Below are 23,392 nucleotides of genomic sequence, written 5' to 3'. Positions count from 1 at the left end.
ACATTTTCCTACCCCTTCCTAAAGTTATAGGAAGATGCTTGTTGTTTATTTATTTGCCACAAATAAAATGAATGTTTTTGTTCATGCAGTGTATTTGGATTTTTACTCCATTAACTTGGTACAATGTGTTGTTTTCAGATTGTGATTGAAGAAGAAAAGAAATTCTTGAAGCTACTTGAACTTCTAGGCCATTATCAAGAATCAGGATCTGTCATTATATTTGTGGATAAGCAGGAACATGCTGATGGTCTTCTGAAAGATTTAATGAGAGCTTCTTACCCTTGCATGTCTCTTCATGGAGGTAACGTTTAATGAAGTCTCTGTTAAGTACTTAACTTAGCCAAGCACTGTGCTGTGTATTTCCTTTGTCTCTAATTTAGTAGTAAATTTTATGTCATCCATGTCATTTTTCATTCACAACAGTTCTGTGGGGGGTAGGCATTATTTTATTCCATCTTAGCGATAAAGAAAATAAGACAACAACATTGGTTTGATCAAATTCCATAACCATTAATCAGCTAAGGAGGAATTGAACTTAAAATTTTTTTTTTCAGCCCAAACCCCCAATATTTATTTACAAGTTATTTATATGTACAACTAATGTAATATTATGCTCTTTATAAACATTAACACACAAGCAAGAAATTAAAAAACACAAAAATTAGAAATATTCTAGTATTTTCTTCCCACTCCCCCAACGTATCATATCACACACACCCTAGTTACCTCTCTCCCCCGACCCCCTCACCCTGCACCATCACTTCGGAGCCCCTGCTGTAATCAAAGGGAGCCTTTGGAGTTTCTGAAACAGAGGAGGGGCATGGTCTCTGATGACTTTCCCGAATCCGCAAACTAAAAACAGACTGAGACATCAAAGAATGGCAATTGCCTTAGAGCGCTTTCCACGTGCCAGGAAATGCCTCAGTGCTTTAGTATAACTCATTTAATCCCCAAAGCAACCCTACGCTATAAGTACCATTATTGTCTTTTAAGATATTTTTATCTTAAGATGGAACCGAGGCATAGTGAGATTAAGAAACTTTGCCAGGGTGACACAGAAATGGTGGAGCCAGAACTGGAACCCACCCTGGGTGGGTCCACACTCCATGAGCTTAACCGCTTCTGGAGGGAGATGAGGGGGGCTCCCTTGGTCAAGTCCCTCACCAATCACTGCTGTCATGAGACTCCCAGGTACTGTGTGAGGAGGCAGCAGGAAATCACTGATCACTGGGGTACCTCTCACTCGGTTGTCTAGGCAAGGTCGGCTTATCTGCAGTCTTCAGAGTGCAACTCAGCTGGTCACGCAGGCGCAGATCGATAGGCTTGGTTTCTATGAACTTAAAATTTTTGATTTATGTTCTATTTCCATTGTACCATGCTACCTAGAGGTTTTTATTATGATTCACATTAGAGCTTTAATTAATTTCTGTGTAATATCGCCATTGTTATGTGTATGTGGGACTTAGAACACTAAACATATGGAACAGAGACAGTGAATTAAACTCACTAACCAAGTGTTCTGGCAATATGGCTTTGTGACAAACCACCCCCAAATTTAGTGGCAACAGTCTTTTTTTTTTTCTTTTTTAATGAATCTGCAATTTGTGTAATTCTTCACACACATAACTAGTCTCTCTTTCATGCTCTGTCTACTCGGATGGCTCAGTTGGGGTTGGGGATCCATTTCCAATTTGCCTTACTTAGGCAGCTGACAAGTTGGTACTGGCTCTTGACTGAGAGCTCAGTCAGGCTGTTGGCCAGGAGTCCTGACTCTTTCCCTTGTGAGCCTCTCTCTCAGGCTGCTTGGCCAGAAGGCAAGAACCAGAAGCTGCCAAGACAGTTAAGGAGGATACTGGGAAGTGGTAGAAATTTTATTTCCACCATATTCTATAGGTCAAAATAGTCACTAGACATTCAAGGGAATGGAGGCATAGACTCCACCACCTTATGGGAAAATGTCATTCGATATGCAGAAGAGCATGTGGGATAGGACGTGCTTTTTCTGCCGTCTTTGGAAAATACAATCTACCACACAAGGCTTCATGTGGAATGCAATTAAAAGGGCTTTGAGGAGAAAAAAAAACAAAAGGGCTTTGAGGATATGTATTTGGTTAACTTTTTTTTTTTTTTTTTTTGTGGTACGCGGGCCTCTCACTGTTGTGGCCTCCCGTTGCGGAGCACAGGCTCTGGATGCGCAGGCTCAGAGGCCATGGCTTACGGGCCCAGCCGTTCTGTGGCATGTGGGATCTTCCCGGACCGGGGCACGAACCTGTGTCCCCTGCATCAGCAGGCAGACTCTCAACCACTGCGCCACCAGGGAAGCCCGGTTAACATTTAGTGTTTGAAAATGACTTGTTGTGTTTTCCTTTTCTTTTTATTTCTTTATTTATTTTTAAAGTTGTGAGTTACATTTAAAAAAATAAATAAATCTATTTATTTATTTATTTATTTTTGGCTGTGTTGGGTCTTCGTTGCTGCGTGCGGGCTTTCTCCAGTTGCGGCGAGTGGGGGCTACGCTTCGTTGTGGTGCACGCGCTTCTCATTGCAGTGGCTTTTCTTGTTGCGGAGCATGGGCTCTACGCGCCCAGGCTTCAGTAGTTGTGGCATGTGGACTCAGCAGTTGTAGCTCGTGGGCTCTAGAGCGCAGGCTCAGTAGTTGTGGTGTAGGGCTTAGTTGCTCCGCAGCATGAAATTATGTAGGGTTTTTGAAGAATTATTTTTTTTAAAGGTATAACCGTGAAATTCCTAATGTGCACATGTAATTAATGTGCATTTCATGCATAATACATAGAATAATGGTATTAGTTGTGAGAAGTGTGGGTGTTAGTATGTCTGAAATGCATACAATTTTGTGCCCCTTTAGAAGCAAAAAGGATACAAATTACAAAACATTTAGTCCATTCTTCCTGCTAGGATTATTGCAACTGCAAGATGCTGCTGACTCTGGATTGTGACCAAATGACAGAAAATCCTGGACTTGTTCATTTGTAAGATGGAGATTATGGTATTTCTGTTCTTCTAAGATTGATCTCCATAAAGGGGCAGTCAGGCTGATTTGCAGAACCTATCGCTTAATGGAATAATAGCTGTTTATTCCTGCTTACTCTTCTGAATAGTGAGAAGGAAGCTCAGAGACACTCTTGAGTGCTGCCACTTCTTCAGAGCCACCTGTAGTTCTCTAGTCTTCAGGTCTAGTGGAGGGAGAAAGGGAGGCAGGAGGTTGGAGAGTGGATGATGTGTTCTGCCGACTCCTGGTTTTCTTAACCTGAGACCGTTTTCTCAGTTCAACAATCAGAGCATTCCATAGTTGCTTGACTTTTTTGTTAGAGCACAAAGGCCAGGTAATTGTAGTTTATGAACAAAATATATGGAGAGCATATTGTTCTTAATACTCTATTTTTTATTTATCACATACCTGCATTCCTCTAAACTTTCCTCTAAACTGGGTTAAAAAATGAAAGAAGAAATCTGAAAATACTGTCATTAAACCATGGCTATAATTTCTATCCTGTCAGTCATCCATTTCTTCATTTTTGCACTAATAATGAATAATTTTAAAATTCCTTAGGGGCTTCCCTGGTGGCGCAGTGGTTGGGAGTCTGCCTGCCGATGCAGGGGACACGGGTTCGAGCCCTGGTCTGGGAGGATCCCGCATGCCGCGGAGCGGCTGGGCCTGTGAGCCACAATTACTGAGCCTGCGCGTCTGGAGCGTGTGCTCCACAACAAGAGAGGCCGCGATAGTGAGAGGCCCGCGCATCGCAATGAAGAGTGGCCCCCGCTTGCCACAACGAGAGAAAGCCCTCGCACAGAAACGAAGACCCAACACAGCCATAAATAAATAAATAAAGCAACCTGTCAACAAGTAAAAAAAAAAAAAGTAAACACTATAAAAAAATTTTAAAAAATTCCTTAAAGACTCAACCTGCATTTAATATAGTAAATATTGCTGAAATTAGGAAAGTAGCACAATGGTTTCTACTTTCAGGTGTTTATGATATATGAAAACAGAGACATTTTAAAATAGGGCAAAATGCTTCAATGAGACCTTTGACGTGTACTGTTAATATCAGTTACTTTTCCTTTTGGTTCTCTGCAAGTAACAGAAAATATGAAATCAGCTGCCATAAATCATGAGGAATATTTATTAATTTACAAAACATGAAATCCCATGGCAGAACGATTCCAGGGGACTTCCCTGGCGGTCCAATGGTTAAAACTCCGCGCTTCCACTGCAGGGGGCCTGGGTTCTATCCCTGGTTGGGAAACTAAGAGGCCACATGCTGCAAGGTGTGGCCAAAGAAAAAAAAAAACAGAAAACGATTCCAGGATTGCTTCACTCAGCAGTAGCTTAGTGTTACCATATTGTAGTTTCTATACTGCCATCTTGAGCATAATAACTTAGTTATTAAGCTAAGCTTTCTTTATAGCAGCAAAAAGCCTTCTGCAGGCTCAGTCATCACTTCCAGATCTGACAGCTTCCAGAGGAGGAAGACTGTTTTCCATATATCTATGGCTTTTTCCCCCCTCATTTTTACTACCAAAATTTTCAAACACAGAAAATCTGAGAAAACTATATCGTGAACACCCTTGAATATCTAATACTAGATTCTACAATTAACATTTTGTTATATTTATCTGTCACATCTTTAGCCATCTGTCCTTTTACCCACTCCTCAATTTTTCTCAGTTTTTTTAAAAAATAAATTTCTTTTTATTTATTTATTTTTGGCTGCGTTGGGTCTTCGTTGCTGTGCGCGGGCTTTCTCTAGTTGCAGCGAGCGGGGGCTACTCTTCGTTGTGGTGCGCGGGCTTCTCATTGCGGTGGCTTCTCTTGTGGAGCACAGGCTCTTGGCGCGCGGCCTTCAGTAGTTGTGGCTTGCAGGCTCAGTAGTTGTGGTGCACGGGCTTAGTTGCTCCGTGGCATGTGGGATCCCAGACTAGGGCTGGAACCCATGTCCCCTGCATTGGCAGGGGGATTCTTAACCACTGCGCCACCAGAGAAGCCCTTTCTTAGTTTTTTGATACATTTCAGAATATGTTGCAGCATCAGCACATTTCACTTTAGTGTGCACATGATTAACACTAGTTCAAAATTTTTTTAAATAGAAAATCTGTAAGTAAACTGGTGAAATGTACAGATTCTGAGTGTACCATTTGATGAGTTTTGACAAATGCATGTAAGTTTGAAACCCAAACCTCTGTTAAGATATAACCTCAGAAATTTCCCTCGGTCCCTGCCACCACTTTTTACATTTTTTCCCCAACTTTACCTGTTTTAGAATTCCAGATAAATGGAGCCATACATTATGGACTGTTTTGTGTCAGGTATCTTTGACTCTGCATATATTTTTGAATTTTCATCGACGTTGGATGTAACAGCTCTTCCCTTTTATTGCTGAGTAATACTTCATTGTATAAATATATCATAGTTTGTTTAGTCATTTCTCTTGGTCACCTGGGCTACTTCCAGTTTTTTGGCTGTTTTAACCATCCCAAAGGATTCACCATAATCAGGATACAGAATAGTTCCCTCACCCCCCAAGACTCCCTTGTCCTATCCCTATGCAGAGTAACTCTAAGGTTCTCTTTCCTCGTGCATATAGCCCCTGGAAACCACTGATGTGCTCTTATAAGAATGTTTATAAATGCAGTCATACATTATATAGCTTTTTGCAGTTGGCTTTTTTTTTACTCAGCATGATGGCTTTGAGATCCATTCAAGTTGTTGCATTGTTCATTTCTTTTTATTATCTAATAGTATATTTTGTGTGGATGTACCACTGTTTGTGTATTTCTTTATCTGTTGAAGGACATTTGGGTTGTTTCCAGTTTTAGACAATTATGAATAGAGCTGCTATTAAATATGTAAGTCCAGATTTTTGTGTGAACATTTCATTTCTCAAGGGTAGATAACCAGGAATGGGATAGCTGGGTCATATGGTAAGTTGATTTAGATATGATTTTCTTTGTATTCATTCTCCTTGGGGTTTACCGCCTTCTAGAATCTGTAAATTTATGTCTTGCAGCTAATTTGGGAAATTCTTGACCGTTGTTTCTTTTTTAATTAATTAATTAATTAATTAATTTGGTTGCACTGGGTCTTAGTTGTGGAAGGCAGGCTCCTTAGTTGTAGTGTGCGAACTATTAGTCGCGGCACGCATGTGGGATCTAGTTCCCTTACCAGGGATCGAACCTGGGCCCCCTGCACTGGGAGTGTGGAGTCTTATCCACTGTGCCACCAGGGAAGTCCCTTGACTGTTATTTCTTGATTGGTTGATTGATTGGTTGTTTTACTGCCCTATTTTCTCCTCTCTTTTTGGGACTCCAATTGTGTGTATGTTCAGCCTTTTGATTCTGTCTCATGTATCACTGATACTATGTTCAGTCTTTGTTTTACAATCTTTTTTCTCTCTAAGACTGAATAATTTCTTTGACTGTCTTAAGTTCACTGTGTGTTTTTGGCCATCTCTTACCTGCTAATAATAAGCCCATTCAGTGAATTTTTAAATTCAATTATTATATATTTTTTAGTTCTAGAATTTCCAGTTGGCTCTCTTTTATATTTTACTGATTCTCTAATTCAGTTTCCTAGCCATTCTTTATAAGCATTTAAAAGTTTTTTTCCTTGATCACAATTATAATAGTTGCTTTAAAATCTTTGACTATTAATCATAATGTCTTGGTCATCTGAAGTCAGTTTCTATTATCTTTGATTTTGTTTTATAGTTTTCTGTTTCTTTGTATGTCTAGTAATTTTGGTTTGTATACTGGCCTTTATGAATGATACCTTGTAGAGTCTGAATTCTCTTATGTTTTATTTAAGTTTTTTTTTTTTTTTTAAATAGGGCATTAACTTGGCTGGATCCATATTTGAAACTGTCTTTCTTGTAATGGACAACCTCTGAAATTTCTAATAATTTCTTTCAGCCAGAGCTGGGCTACTGGCATTCTGCCCCGTGTGTGTATAGTTTAGGTGTCAGATATTTGGGCAGCGTTTTTTTTGTTTTTTGTTTTTAATTTTATTCCTTCCTCCCTCCCTCCCTTCCTCGTTTCTGCACCCAGGCTTTCTCTAGTTGCAGTGAGCAGGGGCTTTGTTGCTGTGCGGTGGCTTCTCTTGTTGCAGAGCACGGGCTCTAGACGCGTGAGCTTCAGTACTTGCGGCATGTGGGCTCAGTAGTTGCGGTGCGTGGGCTCTAGGGCTCATGGGCTTCAGTAGTTGTGGCGCATGGGCTTAGTTGCTCCACGGCATGTGGGATCTTCCCGGACCCAGGCTCGAACCCATGTCCCCTACATTGGCAGGCAGATTCTTAACCACTGCGCCACCAGGGAAGTCCTTGGACAGTGTTTTTATGCACTGTTGGATGTGCCTGCTCTGTTGTTCTTTCTGAGATTTATCCCCTCTTTTCTGGTCCTGAGTTTATCCTGAATGCTTTCTTCTTGTTTCTTCTTGTCAGTAAGACTGTTTATTCGTGTTTTGACTTCCCTACCTGGGCTGCTCAGGGCCCGCTCCCAAACAGAAAGTTTAAAATAAAGAAGTAAAATCCTGTAAACTCAACCAGTGCCATTGCATTCTTCCAGGTGTCAACTCCCTTCCAGTTTCTGCCTTCTTTTAGTCACTCTCTGGTGCCTTCAGGTAGTTAGTTCTTTGTATTTTGTCCAGAATTCATAGTTGTTACCCACAGTAGGGTTAGTCTGTAAGATTTTCCCCTACCTTGATGTAAATGTGTATTTTTTTATATATGTAAGGAAATTTTTCCCCATAATCCCCTGTCTGTACTTCTTTTATCTTTTTGGTCAGAATTGCTTCACATGCTTATGCCTAATTCATTCAAAGACAAGGGAATGACAAATGGTTCTTAATGTATTATCCTTGCACCCCTGAGGTTTCTGAGATTTTCAGGGGTTTCATGAGGTCAAAAATATTTCCATAATAACCCCACCAAGTTATTTGCCTTTTTCACTTTCATTCTTTCATCAGTGTATGTGTAGTATAGCTTTCTAGAGGTTGCACAGCGTGTTAAATTGCAACAGATTGAATGCAGAAGATATGAGACTCCAACTATCTTCTATTAAGCCAGACATCAAAGAGATTTGCAAAAATGTGAAGCACCTTATTTTTTGGAAAAGTTACTTTTCACAAAAATATATTTTTTAGGGCTTCCCTGGTGGCGCAGTGGTTGAGAGTCCGCCTGCCGATGCAGGCGACACAGGTTCGTGCCCCGGTCTGGGAAGATCCCACATGCCGCGGAGCGGCTGGGCCCGTGAGCCATGGCCGCTGAGCCTGGGCGTCCGGAGCCTGTGCTCCACAACGGGAGAGGCCACAACAGTGAGAAGCCCGCATATCGCAAAAAAAAAAAAAAAAAAATATATATATATATATATATATATATATATTTTAGCATGTAATTGTTTTATTATTTTTTAAAAAGTTAATAAATATTTAAAATTTTCCTTAGTTCTAGTTTCTAATACATTAAATATTGATAGAGATGACCTAGATAAACTAAAGCTCTCTGGGTCTGGTTCTTATTAATTTTAAGAGTGCACAGACAACCTGAGCACAGAAAGTTTGAGAAGGGCTAGTTTACACTAATCATTACTCACCTCCTGAGACTGAGAATTAGGCTCATCTCTGGTTTAATATATGTGACCATGTGTTGGGTGGATAACAAAATTGAAGTTATGTTAAAAAGGAAGAGGATTAATGGTTGCTGCCATTAAGTACTAACTCTACTGTACATATGTGTCAGGATACCTCGGTCTACAGTAGAAGTTGTGGTATTTTAAAATTATAAACGTAACGTATATTGTTACTGATTCCACTGATTTTTCTTATGAGGTTTTTGGGTACAATGTTGGATCCTAGTTTCTTTGAGATAAGATCCAAATATTTTCCATAATTCAATCTTTGAAGAGTACATTTAAAACTTTAGGTAATATAAATTAATATTGATAAATATTTAGATGCTAAATGTTCTGTATATGTTAAACACAGGTTTTATATGGAATGTTAGAATATCTCTTGCTGCAAAAATGAATTTCAAGCTTTGAGAATTTATCCCATTCCCTTCTCTGATTACTAGAGATTCCCAGGTACCTCATCATAAAGTATATTTGTGGCCTGGACATTTTGTAAAAGAACATTTTGGTATTTTATGCTCTGCTTTGTCACTCATCCTGAGGCTCTTTGAGTAACAAATTTTAAAGAGAGATCCAGTTGGGTACTTTTTAAGCAGTGCACCATAAACTTTAATGTGCATATGTAATCACCTATGAATCTTGTTAAAATGCAGAATCTGACTCAGCAGTTTGGGGTAGGATCTGAGATTCTGCATTTCTAACAAGCTCTCATGTGATGCTGCTCCTGGTCCCTGGGACAAAACTGTGAGTAGCAAGGCTCTAAATAACCTATGAGAGAATTAGAAAGATCTGAATCCTGTCAATATAGGCTGAATGTACCTGCCTTTTTCCCATTTGCCTCCATAAGAGATATAGGTTAGTGATTTTGAGGTTGGGCTTCTGGAGTGATAAGCCTTATGTATAAGAAAGGGGGCAAAACAAGGCAGATTTGGAATTTGTAAATAGCAATAACTTTTGATCTTGCCATTAAATTTCCATAATCTTTTTTTTTTTAATTTTTTATTGAAATGTAGTTGATTTACAGTGTTGTGTTTCAGGTGCACAGCAAAATGATTCAGTTATAATATCTATTCTCTTTTAGATTCTTCTCAATTATAGGTTATTATAAGATGTTGAGTATAGTTTGCTATACTGTAGATCCTTGTTGGTTATCTTATATATAGTAGTGTGTATATTTTAATCCCAAACTCCTAATTTATCACTCCTCACCAACCCCCTCCCCCAAGTCTTTTACTTTCTATATGGTAGTTGTTGGACATGTGGTCAATATAAGTTGGATTTGTTCTTTACCCCTTGTTTAACTTCTTTTGTCCGAATGTCAGAGGAAATGGAAAATTTAATTTGAATATGTGGTTTTACAACTCTTTAATTTACTTGCAGGCATTGATCAATATGACAGAGATAGCATCATAAATGATTTTAAGAATGGGACCTGCAAACTTCTTGTTGCTACGTCTGTTGCTGCCCGAGGCCTAGATGTGAAACATCTGATTCTTGTAGTAAATTATAGCTGCCCCAACCATTATGAGGATTATGTACACAGAGCAGGACGGACTGGAAGAGCAGGCAACAAAGTAAAAATAATTGCTTTTAAAGTTGATTTCTATTATGTTAAAATACAAGTGTTTCTTTATGATTATAAAGAGGAGATAATAGGAGTTATGGGGACATCCTGAAAATCCTTCATCATCAGAGTATGGGGAATAGTTGATGTTCATCATTTATATACATATACATGTCTTAAGTGCTGTTCTCTGTAGGCAGATAGTGTTAACCATTTGTGTCCCCAAAAGGTATTTTTCCCCACCTAAAAATTTCTGTATATACATGCGTGCATATAGTTCAAGATCTTTCATTGCTTTTTTTAAAATAAGGGATCATGAAATACACTGAGCCCACACCTATCACCCCTGTTCTCACCCCCCTATACACATGAATATTATTTGCTTTTTTGACTTATCTATATTCTGTTAAGTATATAGTTCTAACTCATTCTTTTATTTTTTTATTTTTTTATTTTTTTTTTTTTGCGGTACGCGGGCCTCTCACTGTTGTGGCCTCTCCCGTTGCGGAGCGCAGGCTCCGGATGTGCAGGCTCAGCGGCCATGGCTCACGGGCCCAGCAGCTCCGTGGCATGTGGGATCTTCCCAGGCCGGGGCACGAACCTGTGTCCCCTGCATCGGCAGGCGGACTCTCAACCACTGCGCCACCAGGGAAGCCCTAACTCATTCTTTTTGAAGGCAGCAGAATATTCCATTGTTGGAAGCATTGATGGTGATATATTTGACATTACAACCATGCACAGTTCTACATACTGAAGCAATAATAATATTAATTATTATGGAGTATTTATTAAATGCCCACCACTGTTCTGAGTGCTTTACATGTATCATCTCATTTTATTCTCACAAATTCCCTTTGAAGTGGATAATATTACCCCTTTTAACAGATGAGAAAAGTTGAGGCACACTGACATTGCTACTTGACAAATTTACATAGCTAATAAGTAGTGATGGCATTTATTCTTTTAACCTGAGTTATTCTGTGGATTTGGGAAACTTTTTGTGTAAAGGGCCAGGTAGTTAAAATTGTAGCCTTTTTGGGCCACACACAGTCTCTGTCACATCGTGTGTGTGTGTGTGTGTGTGTGTGTGTGTGTGTGTGTGTGTGTGTGTACGTGTACGTGTACGTGTACGTGTACACACAACCCTAAAAAATGTAATACCACTTTTAGTTCATGGGTCGTATAAAAGTAGGCCATGGGCCAAATCTGGTAACTAGGTACTCCTGAAATAAAATATTAAATCATGTTTTTAAATTTATAACAGTTCACTGGTAGAGTAGAGCATTTTGTGAAGATGGCAATCTAATTGTAGTTTGCTATTCCTCTACTTACAACTCCAGTCTTTCTCTTGCTTGAACCAAAAAGCTGCTGGGGACACCTGCATCCTTAGGCTTTAGAGAATCCCAGGGAAGTGATGTAGCTGACTTCATTTTTGTATATGTTAAAAACATATCAGATATACATGTGTGTATGTTTTTATATCTTTTAATTGGTCTTTAAAAAATATGGGAAACTTTATTCTAGGACGTTAATACAGGTTAGCTGGGGTAGAGAGGTGCAGTAGGTAGTGGAGGAAGGGAATGCAAGCAAAAAGGGAGAAATAAGATATATTAGAGTTAATACTTATGACAGTGGAGTTGTGCATTTATGTAAAAATCACATGTATTTCCCTTTATGCAAAAAGAGATTAGAAATTTTCTGGTTTTGCTTATTTTTAAATATTAAACTTAGGTATTTCACTTTGAACCATTAAAGAATTTAGTAGGACTCTTGTGGTCTTTGAAATTCTTTAGTAATGGAGTCATCTTAAAGAGGGTGACTCAGATTTTATCTTATTTGTGATCTAAGGAGGATTCATCTTGTTAGTGTTTAATAGTACCACTTTTTCATCATTCACTAGGGCTACGCCTATACTTTCATCACAGAAGATCAGGCTCGATATGCTGGTGACATAATTAAAGCCCTTGAATTGTCAGGGACTGCAGTGCCACCTGATCTAGAGAAACTTTGGAGTGATTTCAAAGATCAACAGAAAGCTGTGAGTTTTTTAAGTCTCATTTTTATGCAAGTCATTGTGTTCTAAATCTTGAATATTTAATACCTGTAAATCTTGTTAGGATTATTTTCATTTATCTCTTTAGAGAGGAAGGGAAAGGAGTGAAAACAAAATGCTCCCTTTTGCTTCAACTTAGTATTTTTTGTAGTCTACATAGAGTTCTTTTTTCTCACATGCTAGATGAAATGTTTTTGTTACATTGTCATACACCACCTTGAAAAATATTTAATTGCCATAAATTCCTGAATATTAAAGTTCTTTATTATGAAATTAACTTTCTTGTTTTTCCTTGAAAGGAAGGGAAAATAATTAAAAAGAGTAGTGGGTTCTCTGGTAAGGGATTCAAGTTTGATGAAACAGAACAAGCTTTGGCAAATGAGAGAAAGAAGTTACAAAAAGCTGCTCTTGGTCTTCAAGATTCAGATGATGAGGATGCTGCAGTTGATGTAAGTATTGTTGTTCTAAGCCTTATTTTTACCAGTTGAAGCAATTATTCCTTTTGTACTGGAGGTTTTACCATAGGCTTGTTTAGTTAGCAGGTTACTGGAAACTTTTTGTTGTGTACCCTTCTCAGTTTTTTTCTGTGTATACAGATGTATTCACATATGCCCGTATTTCTGTATTTTCATAAAAATGAGATCATACTGCTTTATAATCTTCTTTACAATAGTCCTATGTTGAAATCTTCCCTTTTAGTAAATTCACTCTTATGCTATTCTTTGGTTACATATTTCATTATATGGATGTTCCACTGTTTAATGAATCAAATCCCTATTTTTGAATATATGGAAACAAACATGTTTGTTTCCATATATTCTTTATTTGGAATATACTTTACTGTACTTCATCGCTCATTCTTGAACATTAAACCTTGCACATTCGTCGCAGTAAGTCTTGAGGATGAATGTATAAATGGAATTGCTAGGCCAAAGGGTATATCTAATTTGGTCTTAAAACGTTGTCAGATTGTTCTCCTGCAAGGTGAGTACCAGTTTGCACTCACAATAGTGTTATATAAGAGTGCCTGGCTCCCTGTATCTTTAACATCATTGGTACTAATATTGTTCTTTAATCTTTTACAATTTAATTGTTATACAACATCCTTATTACTAATAATAGTCAACATTTATTGAGTGCTACTAGGTGCCATGTCCTGTGCAAAGTGCTTTACAGGGATTGTTTCATTTACTTCCTCACAATAGCTAGATGAGTGGATACTCAGAGTATTCCCATTTTATAATTGAGGAGACTGAGGCTTAGAAAGAAATAATAACCTTTTCAGATTTGCATAGCTGTTATGGGGAGGAGCTGGGATCTGTACCTATTCTGTTCTTACTTTAAAGCCCGTGTTCTTAGCTTACGGACTTATTTGTAACCCAGTGAAAAGGGACCCTGAGGACTCAGCAAGTTAAGGGTTTCACAGAGTATTCTTTGGAGCGCTAATCCCAGGAGCTTGAGCTTTAGATGTTTTCATTATAAAATAATTTTGGAACATCTGCCTAGTATATACCACTATTAGTGGTATCCTATCAAAGGATGTGAAAAGTCATTAATAAAATAATCTTATTTAACTTTATTTGACCCAGAAATCTTCCAACATATTTGATATTTGATCATAGAACTTTTTTTTTTGTTTTTGAAACATACCCTGTTAAACCTTAGCTCAGAACACAATTTAGGAAATCAGGAATTCAATCTGATCTTGTCATTTCAGGAAATGACCACACTGGCTGTTAAGCACAGCCAGGACCAGCACCAAGGTCTCCTATTAACTCTAGGCCATTTCTTACTAGTGTACCATACTGGCTTAAAATTCAATTAAGTCAATATTTTAGTTATTTGTTACCATGTAACAAATCAATCCAAAACTTAGTAGGTTAAAACAAACATTTATTATCTCATGATTCCTGAGGGTTAGGAAATCAGGAGCAGTTTAGCCAAGTAGTTCTTACTTAGGGTCTCATGAGGTTGCAGTCAAGCTGTTGTCCCAGGTTGCAGTTATCTGAAGGCTTCACTGATGCAAGACCATCTTCTTCCAAGATGGCTCAGTCACTTTAATGTTGGTAGGATGCCTCTGTTCTTCACTCTGCATTTGTATCCTTACAGCGTGGCAGCTGGCTCCCCCAGAATGAGTGATCCAAGAGAGAGCAAAGAGGAAGCCTTAGTACCTTTTATGACTAGTCTCTGAAGTTACATACTGGCTTTTCCACTTTCTTTTGTCTGTTAGAAGCAAGTCACTAAGTCCAGCCCACATTTAAGGAGAGGCTCCACCTCTTGGAGGGAAGAGTATTAAAGAATATGTGGCTTTGTTTTTAAAACCACCTCAGTTTTTTTATGTTAAACATTTAAAAAAAATCTCATAATGAAATATGTTGATTTTTTTCCTTCTTGTTAAAATATTATATAAGTTTTGTAAAAAAAATAGAGCAATACTAAAGTGAATAAAGTTAAAAGTAAAGTTACCCCTGTCAGCTAGCTCCATGTACCTTCCCCATTCCTGATTTATACATTTGTTTTGGATTTTAACACCATGTATGCTGTTTAATTTAAAAGGGTTAATTAAATGTTAGTTTAAAAGTAGTTGGTAACTCAAACCCCTTATTAGATAACATATTTTAAAAAGAAGATAAGTTGTCTGTTTCCATTTCAGTAAAAGGTCTTTCTAAATTAACCTAATTAATTTTAAACCCTGAAAAAAGCTTTCTCCTCATTTGAGATTTAAAATATTAGCCTAATTTTCAGCATTGCTCTTGCTTTGATGGAGAAACCAACCTTCATTTCTTTCCTTCCTTAAAGGAAAAAAACAATAAAGGCTTTTTTTCCTGATTCTCTTACACAGTTTTTTAGGTAAACCCAATTGCATTTTTGGAGTTGGGAAGAATTTTAGGAACCCTGTTGTAGCATTTGCCCTGAGAACCACTGACTGTATTTTTAGATGTCCACTGGTCTTGAGTTATTGCCCTTCATCCAGCCTCTTTCATTGCAGTGTATGTAATTTGGCCTTAAGGCCTTGGCCTTGGAGCAACTCAGCTGCATCAAATTGTCTGCTCTGTCTTGACAGCACATGTTCTTCATTTACTGAATTGGGATGTATCTGTACCACTCAGGAGTCTGCTGAAGTGGTTCTTGCAGCCTTGTATCTCTGTTTCTTTCCTTCCTTCCTTCCTTCCTTCCTCCCTCCCTCCCCTCCCCTCCCTCCCTCCCTCCCCCCTCTTCCCTCCCTCCCTCCCTCCCCCCTCTTCCCTCCCTCCCTCCCTCCCCCCTCCTCCCCTCTCCTCCCTTTCCTTTCCCCTTCCCCTCCTCTTCTCCCTCTATAAATTGGTATTTTTAATTAGATTTTTACTAATCCTTTTTCTTCTTGTTTAGATTGATGAGCAAATTGAAAGCATGTTTAATTCAAAGAAGAGAGTGAAGGATATGGCTGCTCCTGGAACATCTAGTGTTCCTGCTCCAACTGCAGGAAATGCTGAGAAGTTAGAAATTGCAAAGAGATTGGCTCTTAGAATCAATGCTCAGAAGAATTTGGGCATTGAGTCTCAGGTATTAAGTAATTTGTTCCAAGTCTTAGTACTTTTTGTAAGTTCTTTGATTTAAATGCTTTTCAGGAATTATGTCAGCACAAGTGAACAAGAAGTTATTTTAGACATTGAGGTAGTAAGCATTTAACATTATCCTCAATACAGAATTCTTTAATTATTATATTTGGGTGATTTCTCTAGTGTAGTTAACTGAGGTCTTAATGCCTATTCTGGAAGGCCTAACTGTTAAGCATGTTAACCATGGATAATTTTATAAAGTAGTATTCTGATTGATCTTACCAAAATCCTAAAGAAATAACTCTCTTTTCTTTCTTTTCTGTTTATATTAGGTGGGTTATTGGGCACACAAACAATACCTTGGAAGTACGAATATCCAGTTACATAACTGAAACTAACATGGGTTTAGACAGTGGGAAAATGTGTTAAATATTTCACTTGCCTTGTTTCTCTTGGGAGTTTTTTGGTTAACTTATTTTTTTTTTTTGAAGTATAGTTGATTTGTAGTCTTGTGATAGTTTTTGCTGTACAGCAAAGTGATTCAGTTGTACATATATATATATTCTTACTCTTTTCCATTATGATTTATTACAGGATATTGAATATAGTTCCCTCTGCTATACAATAGGACCTTCTTTATCCATTCTCTATATAATGGTTTGCATCTGCTAATCCCAAACTCCCAATCCATCCCTCCCCCAGCCCCCTTCCCCTTGGCAACCACAAACAAGTCTGTTCTCTGTGTCTGAGTCTGTTTCTGTTTTGTAGATAGGTTCATTTGTGTCATATTTTAGATTCCACATATAAATAATATCATATGGTATTTGTCTTTCTCTTCCTGACTTACTTTGCTTAGTATGATAATCTCTAGGTTCATCATGTTGCTGCAAATGGCATTATTTCATTCTTTTTTATGGCTGAGTAGTATTCCATTGTGTGTATGTATATATGTACATGTATGTACGTGTGTGTGTGTGTTTGTATACACATACGACATCTTCTTTATCCATTCATGGACATTTAGGTTGTTTCCATGTCTTGGCTATTGTAAAGAGTGCCACTATGAACATAAGGGTGCATGTATCTTTTTGAATTACAGTTTTGTCCAGATATATGCCCAGGAGTGGGATTGCTGGATCATATGGCAACTCTACTTTCAGTTTTTTGATGAACCTCCATACTGTTCTCCATAGTTGCTGCACCAGTTTACATTCCCACCAAAGGTGTAGGAGGGTTCCCTTTTCTCCACACCCTCTCCAGCATTTTGGTTAACTTAATTTTTAACTAAGGTTAAATTTTCATAGCATTCCTAAAGAACAGTTTGTTAATTTGACAGTATTTTTAAGACTTTGAGAGTTTGGGGACCTGCAGGGCCCTGTGTCCAGTAGCCTCGATAGGTTCAGGTCTGTAGTGTCCAAGTGGGATGACCAAGCTAGAGGCCAGTGGGCTGACCCAGTGAGGCAGCCACAGTCAAGGCTCTGAGCCTTGGGTCTCTGCATCTGTTTTATTTAGCCAGTGAGTTACTATGAAGTGTTTACTGTACTCAAGCCTGTGCCTCTTCTGACAACAGGGACACAGCACCTCACCTAATATTCTCTTGGATTATTGCTACTAATAACTCTTTATTGTGAAAGCAAATGGCTCTAACTTTTCACTGTTGTTGGAAGAGCTTGAGCTGTGAGTTGTGTATTACCCACGGAAGAATTATCTCTTCATTAGGCACATAGTAAAATTTAAGTTCAAATTTTAAAAAATGTATTGAGTAAAGTCATTTACTGTAATTTATAGAATGTTGGGTTGGTCCATGGGGGGAGGAAGAGCTCAGTGGTGGTAGTGGGCAAAGATTCTGATTCAGAGGAAACACCTAGTAGCCACAAAGTATGTAAATGATTTTAGAAATATTATACTATATTTGATATCAAGACTTACCTAATTATCTATGATTCAGTAGAATTTTTAATGTAGAATTGAATATTCTTGTTTTCTCATCAAGTAAGGGAGATATATTAAACTGTCTGTTATAAATATACTGTTAAATTGCACTTACCGGTAGCACTTTACATTAGAAAGGTGCTTTTAGTTAGTGGCTTTCCAGAGAATACTTTGTGGTGGGATCTTTGGTCTTGTCTCTGCCTTCATTTGAGATTTGACTGTAGGTCTTCTTTAACTGCAGGATGTGATGCAGCAGGCCACCAATGCAATTCTCAGAGGTGGCACCATCCTGGCTCCCACTGTCTCTGCAAAAACCATTGCAGAGCAACTTGCTGAAAAGATCAATGCCAAGCTTAATTATGTGCCTTTGGAGAAACAAGAAGAGGAGAGACAGGATGGTGGACAGAATGAATCTTTTAAGAGATATGAAGAAGAATTAGAGATCAATGACTTCCCACAGGCAAGTAACAGATTTAAACTTTTTTTTTTTTATTGTAGAGTAAAAACTCCTTTTTTAGGAGCGAAAATGCCTTGTTTAAAACCCATGAAGATTTAAATGGCTGCTTTACTTTTTATCTAGATGGGGAGACAACACTAGAAATTCCATTTTTATGATTATGTTCTAGTTACATTAGAATCTAAATGAATTTATGATGTAGGTGTTAATTATAATCTTAATATTGACCATAATATGATTTAGTTAACCTGTTCTTTTTCAGTACATCAGGTTTCTTTATTCTGTTGTAAAGTGATTTTCCCCCCCACTCTTTTTTATTTTTATTTTTTTAACATCTTTATTGGAGTATAATTGTTCCCCCACTCTTTATTTCATAGACTGCTAGGTGGAAAGTTACCTCTAAGGAAGCTCTGCAGAGAATCAGTGAATATTCTGAAGCTGCAATTACAATCAGAGGAACATACTTCCCACCTGGCAAAGAACCCAAGGAAGGAGAGCGGAAAATTTACTTGGCAATTGAAAGTATGTACTGTTCATTCTGTTTCAATCTTGAGTTAGATCACAGTTGATATAGATGTAATAGACACAGAAAGAATATGAGGTCAGTTCTAGAGAGGACTGAAAATGAGGAACACCTATAAGAAAAAAAATAGTTTCATCTATCATTGTGGTCTTTATTTAGAAGTTTAGTACATATATAGAGGTGAATGATCTGTGTTTGGGACTCTTTCAGTTTTGACAATTTGGTCAAATTGAAAATCACTCTATAAGAAAACGTGTATTTTCAGGACTGGTCTGTTTATGCTTCCAGTAAGTAGAACATTCAGGCCAAAGTTTAGGTTAGAAAGTAAATCAACTATATATAATAGTCCACTTAATGCTTGTTTATCCAAGCAAATATTGCCTGTGATTTTATGCCTAAAAGTTCATACGTACCTTTTTAAAAAATAGGATAGGACAATTAATACCATAACTCACAGGGTATATTTATTTTTTTATTTTTGGCTGAGTTGGGTCTTCGTTGCTGTGTGCGGGCTTTCTCTAGTTGTGGCCAATGGGGGCTACTCTTTGTTGTGGTGTGCAGGCTTCTCATTGCGGTGGCGTCTCTGATTGTGGAGCAAGGGCTCTGGGCGGATGGGCTTCAGTAGTTGCAGCACACGGGTTGTAGAGCACAGGCTCAGTAGTTGTGGCACACGGGCTTAGTTGCTCCGCAACATGTGGGATCTTCCCGTACCAGGGCTCGAACCCATGTCCCCTGCGTTGGCAGGCGGATTCTTAACCACTGCGCCACCAAGGAAGTCCCTTAAAGGGTATAAGTAATGTGTTATCTAAGAGTGATCAGGTGTGTTTTTTAACCTTATTTTATACATTCATGAATGAATTCAAAAGACAGTTTCCAGTTTGATTTTTTTCCTACTTTGTTATCTACTGCATGGTAGGTAACTTGTCTCCCTTCATTTATATTTAATTTGAACTTTTTTTTTTTTTTTTTTTTTTTGTGGTACGCGGGCCTCTCACTGTTGTGGCCTCTCCCGTTGTGGAGCACAGGCTCTGGATGCGCAGGCTCAGCGGCCATGGCTCACGGGCCTAGCCGCTCCGCGGCCTGTGGGATCTTCCCAGACTGGGGCACGAACCCGTGTCCCCTGCGTCGGCAGGCGGACTCTCAACCACTGCACCACCAAGGAAGCCCTGAACATTTTTATAATAGATTTTTAAGCATAGACCAGCCACAGATCCATTTCATCTATTTAATGAACTAAATTTTTTTTTTTTTTGCGGTACGTGGGCCTCTCACTGTCATGGCCTCTCCCGTTGCGGAACGCAGGCTCCGGACGCGCAGGCTCAGCGGCCATGGCTCACGGGCCCAGCCGCTCCGCGGCATGTGGGATCCTCCCGGACCGGGGCACGAACCCGTGTCCCCTGCATCGGCAGGCAGACTCTCAACCAGTGCGCCACCAGGGAAGCCCTGAACTAAATATTTTTTGAACACTGTTGTTGGAGCTGTGAAGAGGTTTTACTCCATGTGTCATGTAAATCCAGAGTCTGCATACCTACTGCTTAAATGGCTTAGCTGGCTGCAAAGGAGCTCTCCCACACCTTGTATAATCTTAAACACCAGTCTAGTCCTTTGAGTTATACACATCACTTCTAACAAGGAAGCCTTACTTGATCTCATTTCACCACTCTGTAGCTCTTTACTTGCTTTGTTTTTCTTCACAGGACTCATTACATAGAAATTGTAGTATATTTTTACTTGTTTCTGTCTCCCCTACTAGAGCTCTGTGAATGCAGTGACTTTATCATCTGCTGTATTCCCAGTGTCTGACACATGGTAGGCACTTGATAAATTTTCTGAATAATGCATCTGATCATGCTTTAGAGCCACTTCTCTTCTGCACACAAAATATTATTTGACAGGCATATCCATGTGATCTCTAAAGCCACAACGTCCAAAAAAACTCTGATGGCTATGGAGCACTTGAAATACGGCCAGTGTGACCAAGAAATTTTAAATTTAATTTAATTTTTATTAACTTAAATCTAAATAGCCACATAACTGATGGCTACTGAATTGGCTAGCTCAGCTCTAAAGTTTGTTGCTGGAAAGATCAGTGGAAGTATAAACTGTGAAAGTATATTGTAAATAAGGCTTATCACTAGTTAGTATTTTCTTGTCATATTTTGGCATTCCTTTGATTTTTGTGAAGACTTTATAACTGTAGGTAAGTTCCTTACTGAAATAAACTAAAAATGATTTAAATATATATGAGGCCTTTTTTTTTTTTTTTTTTTTGCGGTACGCGGGCCTCTCACTGTTGTGGCCTCTCCCGTTGCGGAGCACAGGCTCCGGACACGCAGGCTCAGCGGCCATGGCTCACTGGCCCAGCCGCTCGGCGGCATGTGGGATCTTCCCGGACCGGGGCACGAACCCATGTCCCCTGCATCGGCAGGCGGACTCTCAACCACTGCGCCACCAAGGAAGCCCGAGGACATATTTTTAGGGTTTGATTCTTTCCTGGCCAAAACAAAGAGAATTTCACAGATGTGAAAGTAAATTAGTACTGTGCCTATTTACTTTACTTTTAACTGGTGACCTCAAATTGTTTTTGTGTGACTTCTTAACATAAAGACTACAAGAAGAGAAATGCACGTGCAGTGTGCATCCCATTTACCCTAAGTAGAAGTTGTTTGCCTGGTCAAAATGCTTGATAGGATCAGAGTAAGTTAAAAAACAGAAAAGTTTTGTTACCAGGATTGAGCTGGGTTTTTGTTTTTGTTTTTTTCTCCTTTAATAAGGGTTTGCCTGGTTGATGTAAAGTTTTTATTAGTTTCTGAGTTCTGATAAAATTGATTTTAACAGTTTTTGCAGGTTTATTCACTGCTTTTGTGGAGAGACAGGCTTTTGAAGTTCCCTCCTGTGCCATTTTCACTGATATCACTCACTTTTGGACTTTTAAAAATGAATAATGATGAATTGTGGTAAAGGTAAAACTCAGATATAGCCTTTATGTTTTCCATATTATTGAAATTCTGCCTTTACAGTACAGTAAGATTCATACATATGTTAAATGGTGTGCAAAGAATGTGGGTCCAGAACTAGGCAAGTTGTATTTTTTTGTTTGTGATTGTGACTGAGAAACTGGATCATATCTATTTCAAGTCAGGTTTTTAAATAGCACCCTTTTATGTATCCTGAAAGACTTTCGCTCTGCCAGTGACTCAGTGTGTTTCTGAATCATGTGACACTGTTCCTTATTGTGAGGCAAAATGCGGGTTGCTGGCACCTCAGCGTTCAAGGAGAGAAAATTACACTGACATCTTTCTGCACTTGGAACTGGACAGCTCTCTCTTACTACTGTGTTCATTAGGCCATACAGGATGTCATTCAGTAGAATCTGATGATAAAACCTTTGGTAAACATGGAGTCATCCTTATATATTCAGCTTGAATGTCATAGGTGTCATTTGAGCAAAACCAGTATTGTATTTTTTTTTGCAATAACGTAACTGTAGTTTATTCTGAGTATCTCTAAGATTTCAAAACCAGTATTTTAAATGACTGCCTTTTAAAGAGGTAAATCAGAGATGATTGTTTGCTTTGAAAAAGGATCCCATATATAATTTATTAATTTAAAGGTAATTATACTTATTTAGTGTAGTATAATTAATGTATGCCAGGTTTAATTTGTATATAACTTTATCAGAACACATCTCCTGTACTACCAAGTGAAGTGAAATGAGAAGCCCACAGCTTCTGCTGACTTTTCCATCCACCTAAAATGGTTCTGGGCGCTTCTTTCCACTGTCAACTTGTACTTAGGAAGTAGCATCTAATTTTTATAATCTAAGCAAGGTTTTTCTCCCCCAGTAAAAAGATAACCTTGTCAGAAATGAATCTTGAGAATTCTGGCAACATAAATACGCTAAATAAGAGCTGGAGATTGCTAATTAAAACGACCTAAATCTTTGAGAATTTTCATAGATGATTAGATTTAAAGGATCTTTTAGTTTTTGAAACTCCAACCAAATCAACTGAACACTAATAGGATGAAAACAGGTGTTGGAAGGAGCCTAGTGTCATCTGTTTCTAGTTCTGTAATTGGAGGGACCCCACTGCCTGGCTCCTTAGAGGCTCTGTGTGGCTCAGCAGCTCCCGGCAGTGCAAAGGAGAACAGGAAGGACATACGTGCCTAGCCAGCCTGTATAGTTTATAGCCTGTTTTGTGACCCTCTGTTTTTACTAGTGGAGAATCCCTTAAAAGCAGCCAGAGTTGTTTGGGGACCAATGAAAGGAAATGCCACTTTTTCATGACAGCTTATAAACATATGTAACCTATTACCTAAAGAAGCTGTGTCAGTCAAAAATTTAAACTGGTCCAAATGGTCAGGCTCTAACTAACGCAGGAAAATTGCTCTTCACTTGGAGCTGGGTGGGAGTATCATTTTCCTTCTTTTTAAAACAGCAGAGAATGTCAACAGGCTACACATCAACTCATGCCAAGTAGCATATTTTCCTCCTGAATTTCATTTTTTTAATAATTTTCATTCTGGCTTGGCTCTTGATTATACCCTTGGCTTCACATTCATCTACCTCTCTTCCCTTCCAGCACCCACAGCTTTAAAATGTTGTGGTCAGTGGCTGGTCGAGGTGTAGGGCTTAAATTAGATTAGATATGTTGCTCTGACTTCACAGCCATACTCATGGCCC

General features: G+C 38.6%; 1 protein-coding gene across 1 annotated transcript in view; it reads left to right on the top strand.

Annotated features, from left to right (window-relative positions):
• The window catches only part of DDX46 (DEAD-box helicase 46), a 54,543-nt gene that overhangs the window by 26,823 nt on the left and 4,328 nt on the right, over positions 1-23,392 (top strand). The window contains exons 15-21 of the mRNA XM_079703777.1: positions 139-301; positions 10,021-10,214; positions 12,105-12,242; positions 12,557-12,706; positions 15,627-15,800; positions 17,970-18,188; positions 18,563-18,707. Of these exons, the coding sequence (XP_079559903.1) occupies positions 139-301; positions 10,021-10,214; positions 12,105-12,242; positions 12,557-12,706; positions 15,627-15,800; positions 17,970-18,188; positions 18,563-18,707 (1,183 nt within the window). The remainder of the gene's footprint in view (positions 1-138; positions 302-10,020; positions 10,215-12,104; positions 12,243-12,556; positions 12,707-15,626; positions 15,801-17,969; positions 18,189-18,562; positions 18,708-23,392) is intronic.

Source organism: Hyperoodon ampullatus (genome assembly GCF_949752795.1).
Source record: "Hyperoodon ampullatus genome assembly, chromosome: 4".
In the NCBI taxonomy this organism is placed as follows: domain Eukaryota; kingdom Metazoa; phylum Chordata; class Mammalia; order Artiodactyla; family Ziphiidae; genus Hyperoodon; species Hyperoodon ampullatus.
This window is presented reverse-complemented; position numbering and strand designations above follow the sequence as displayed.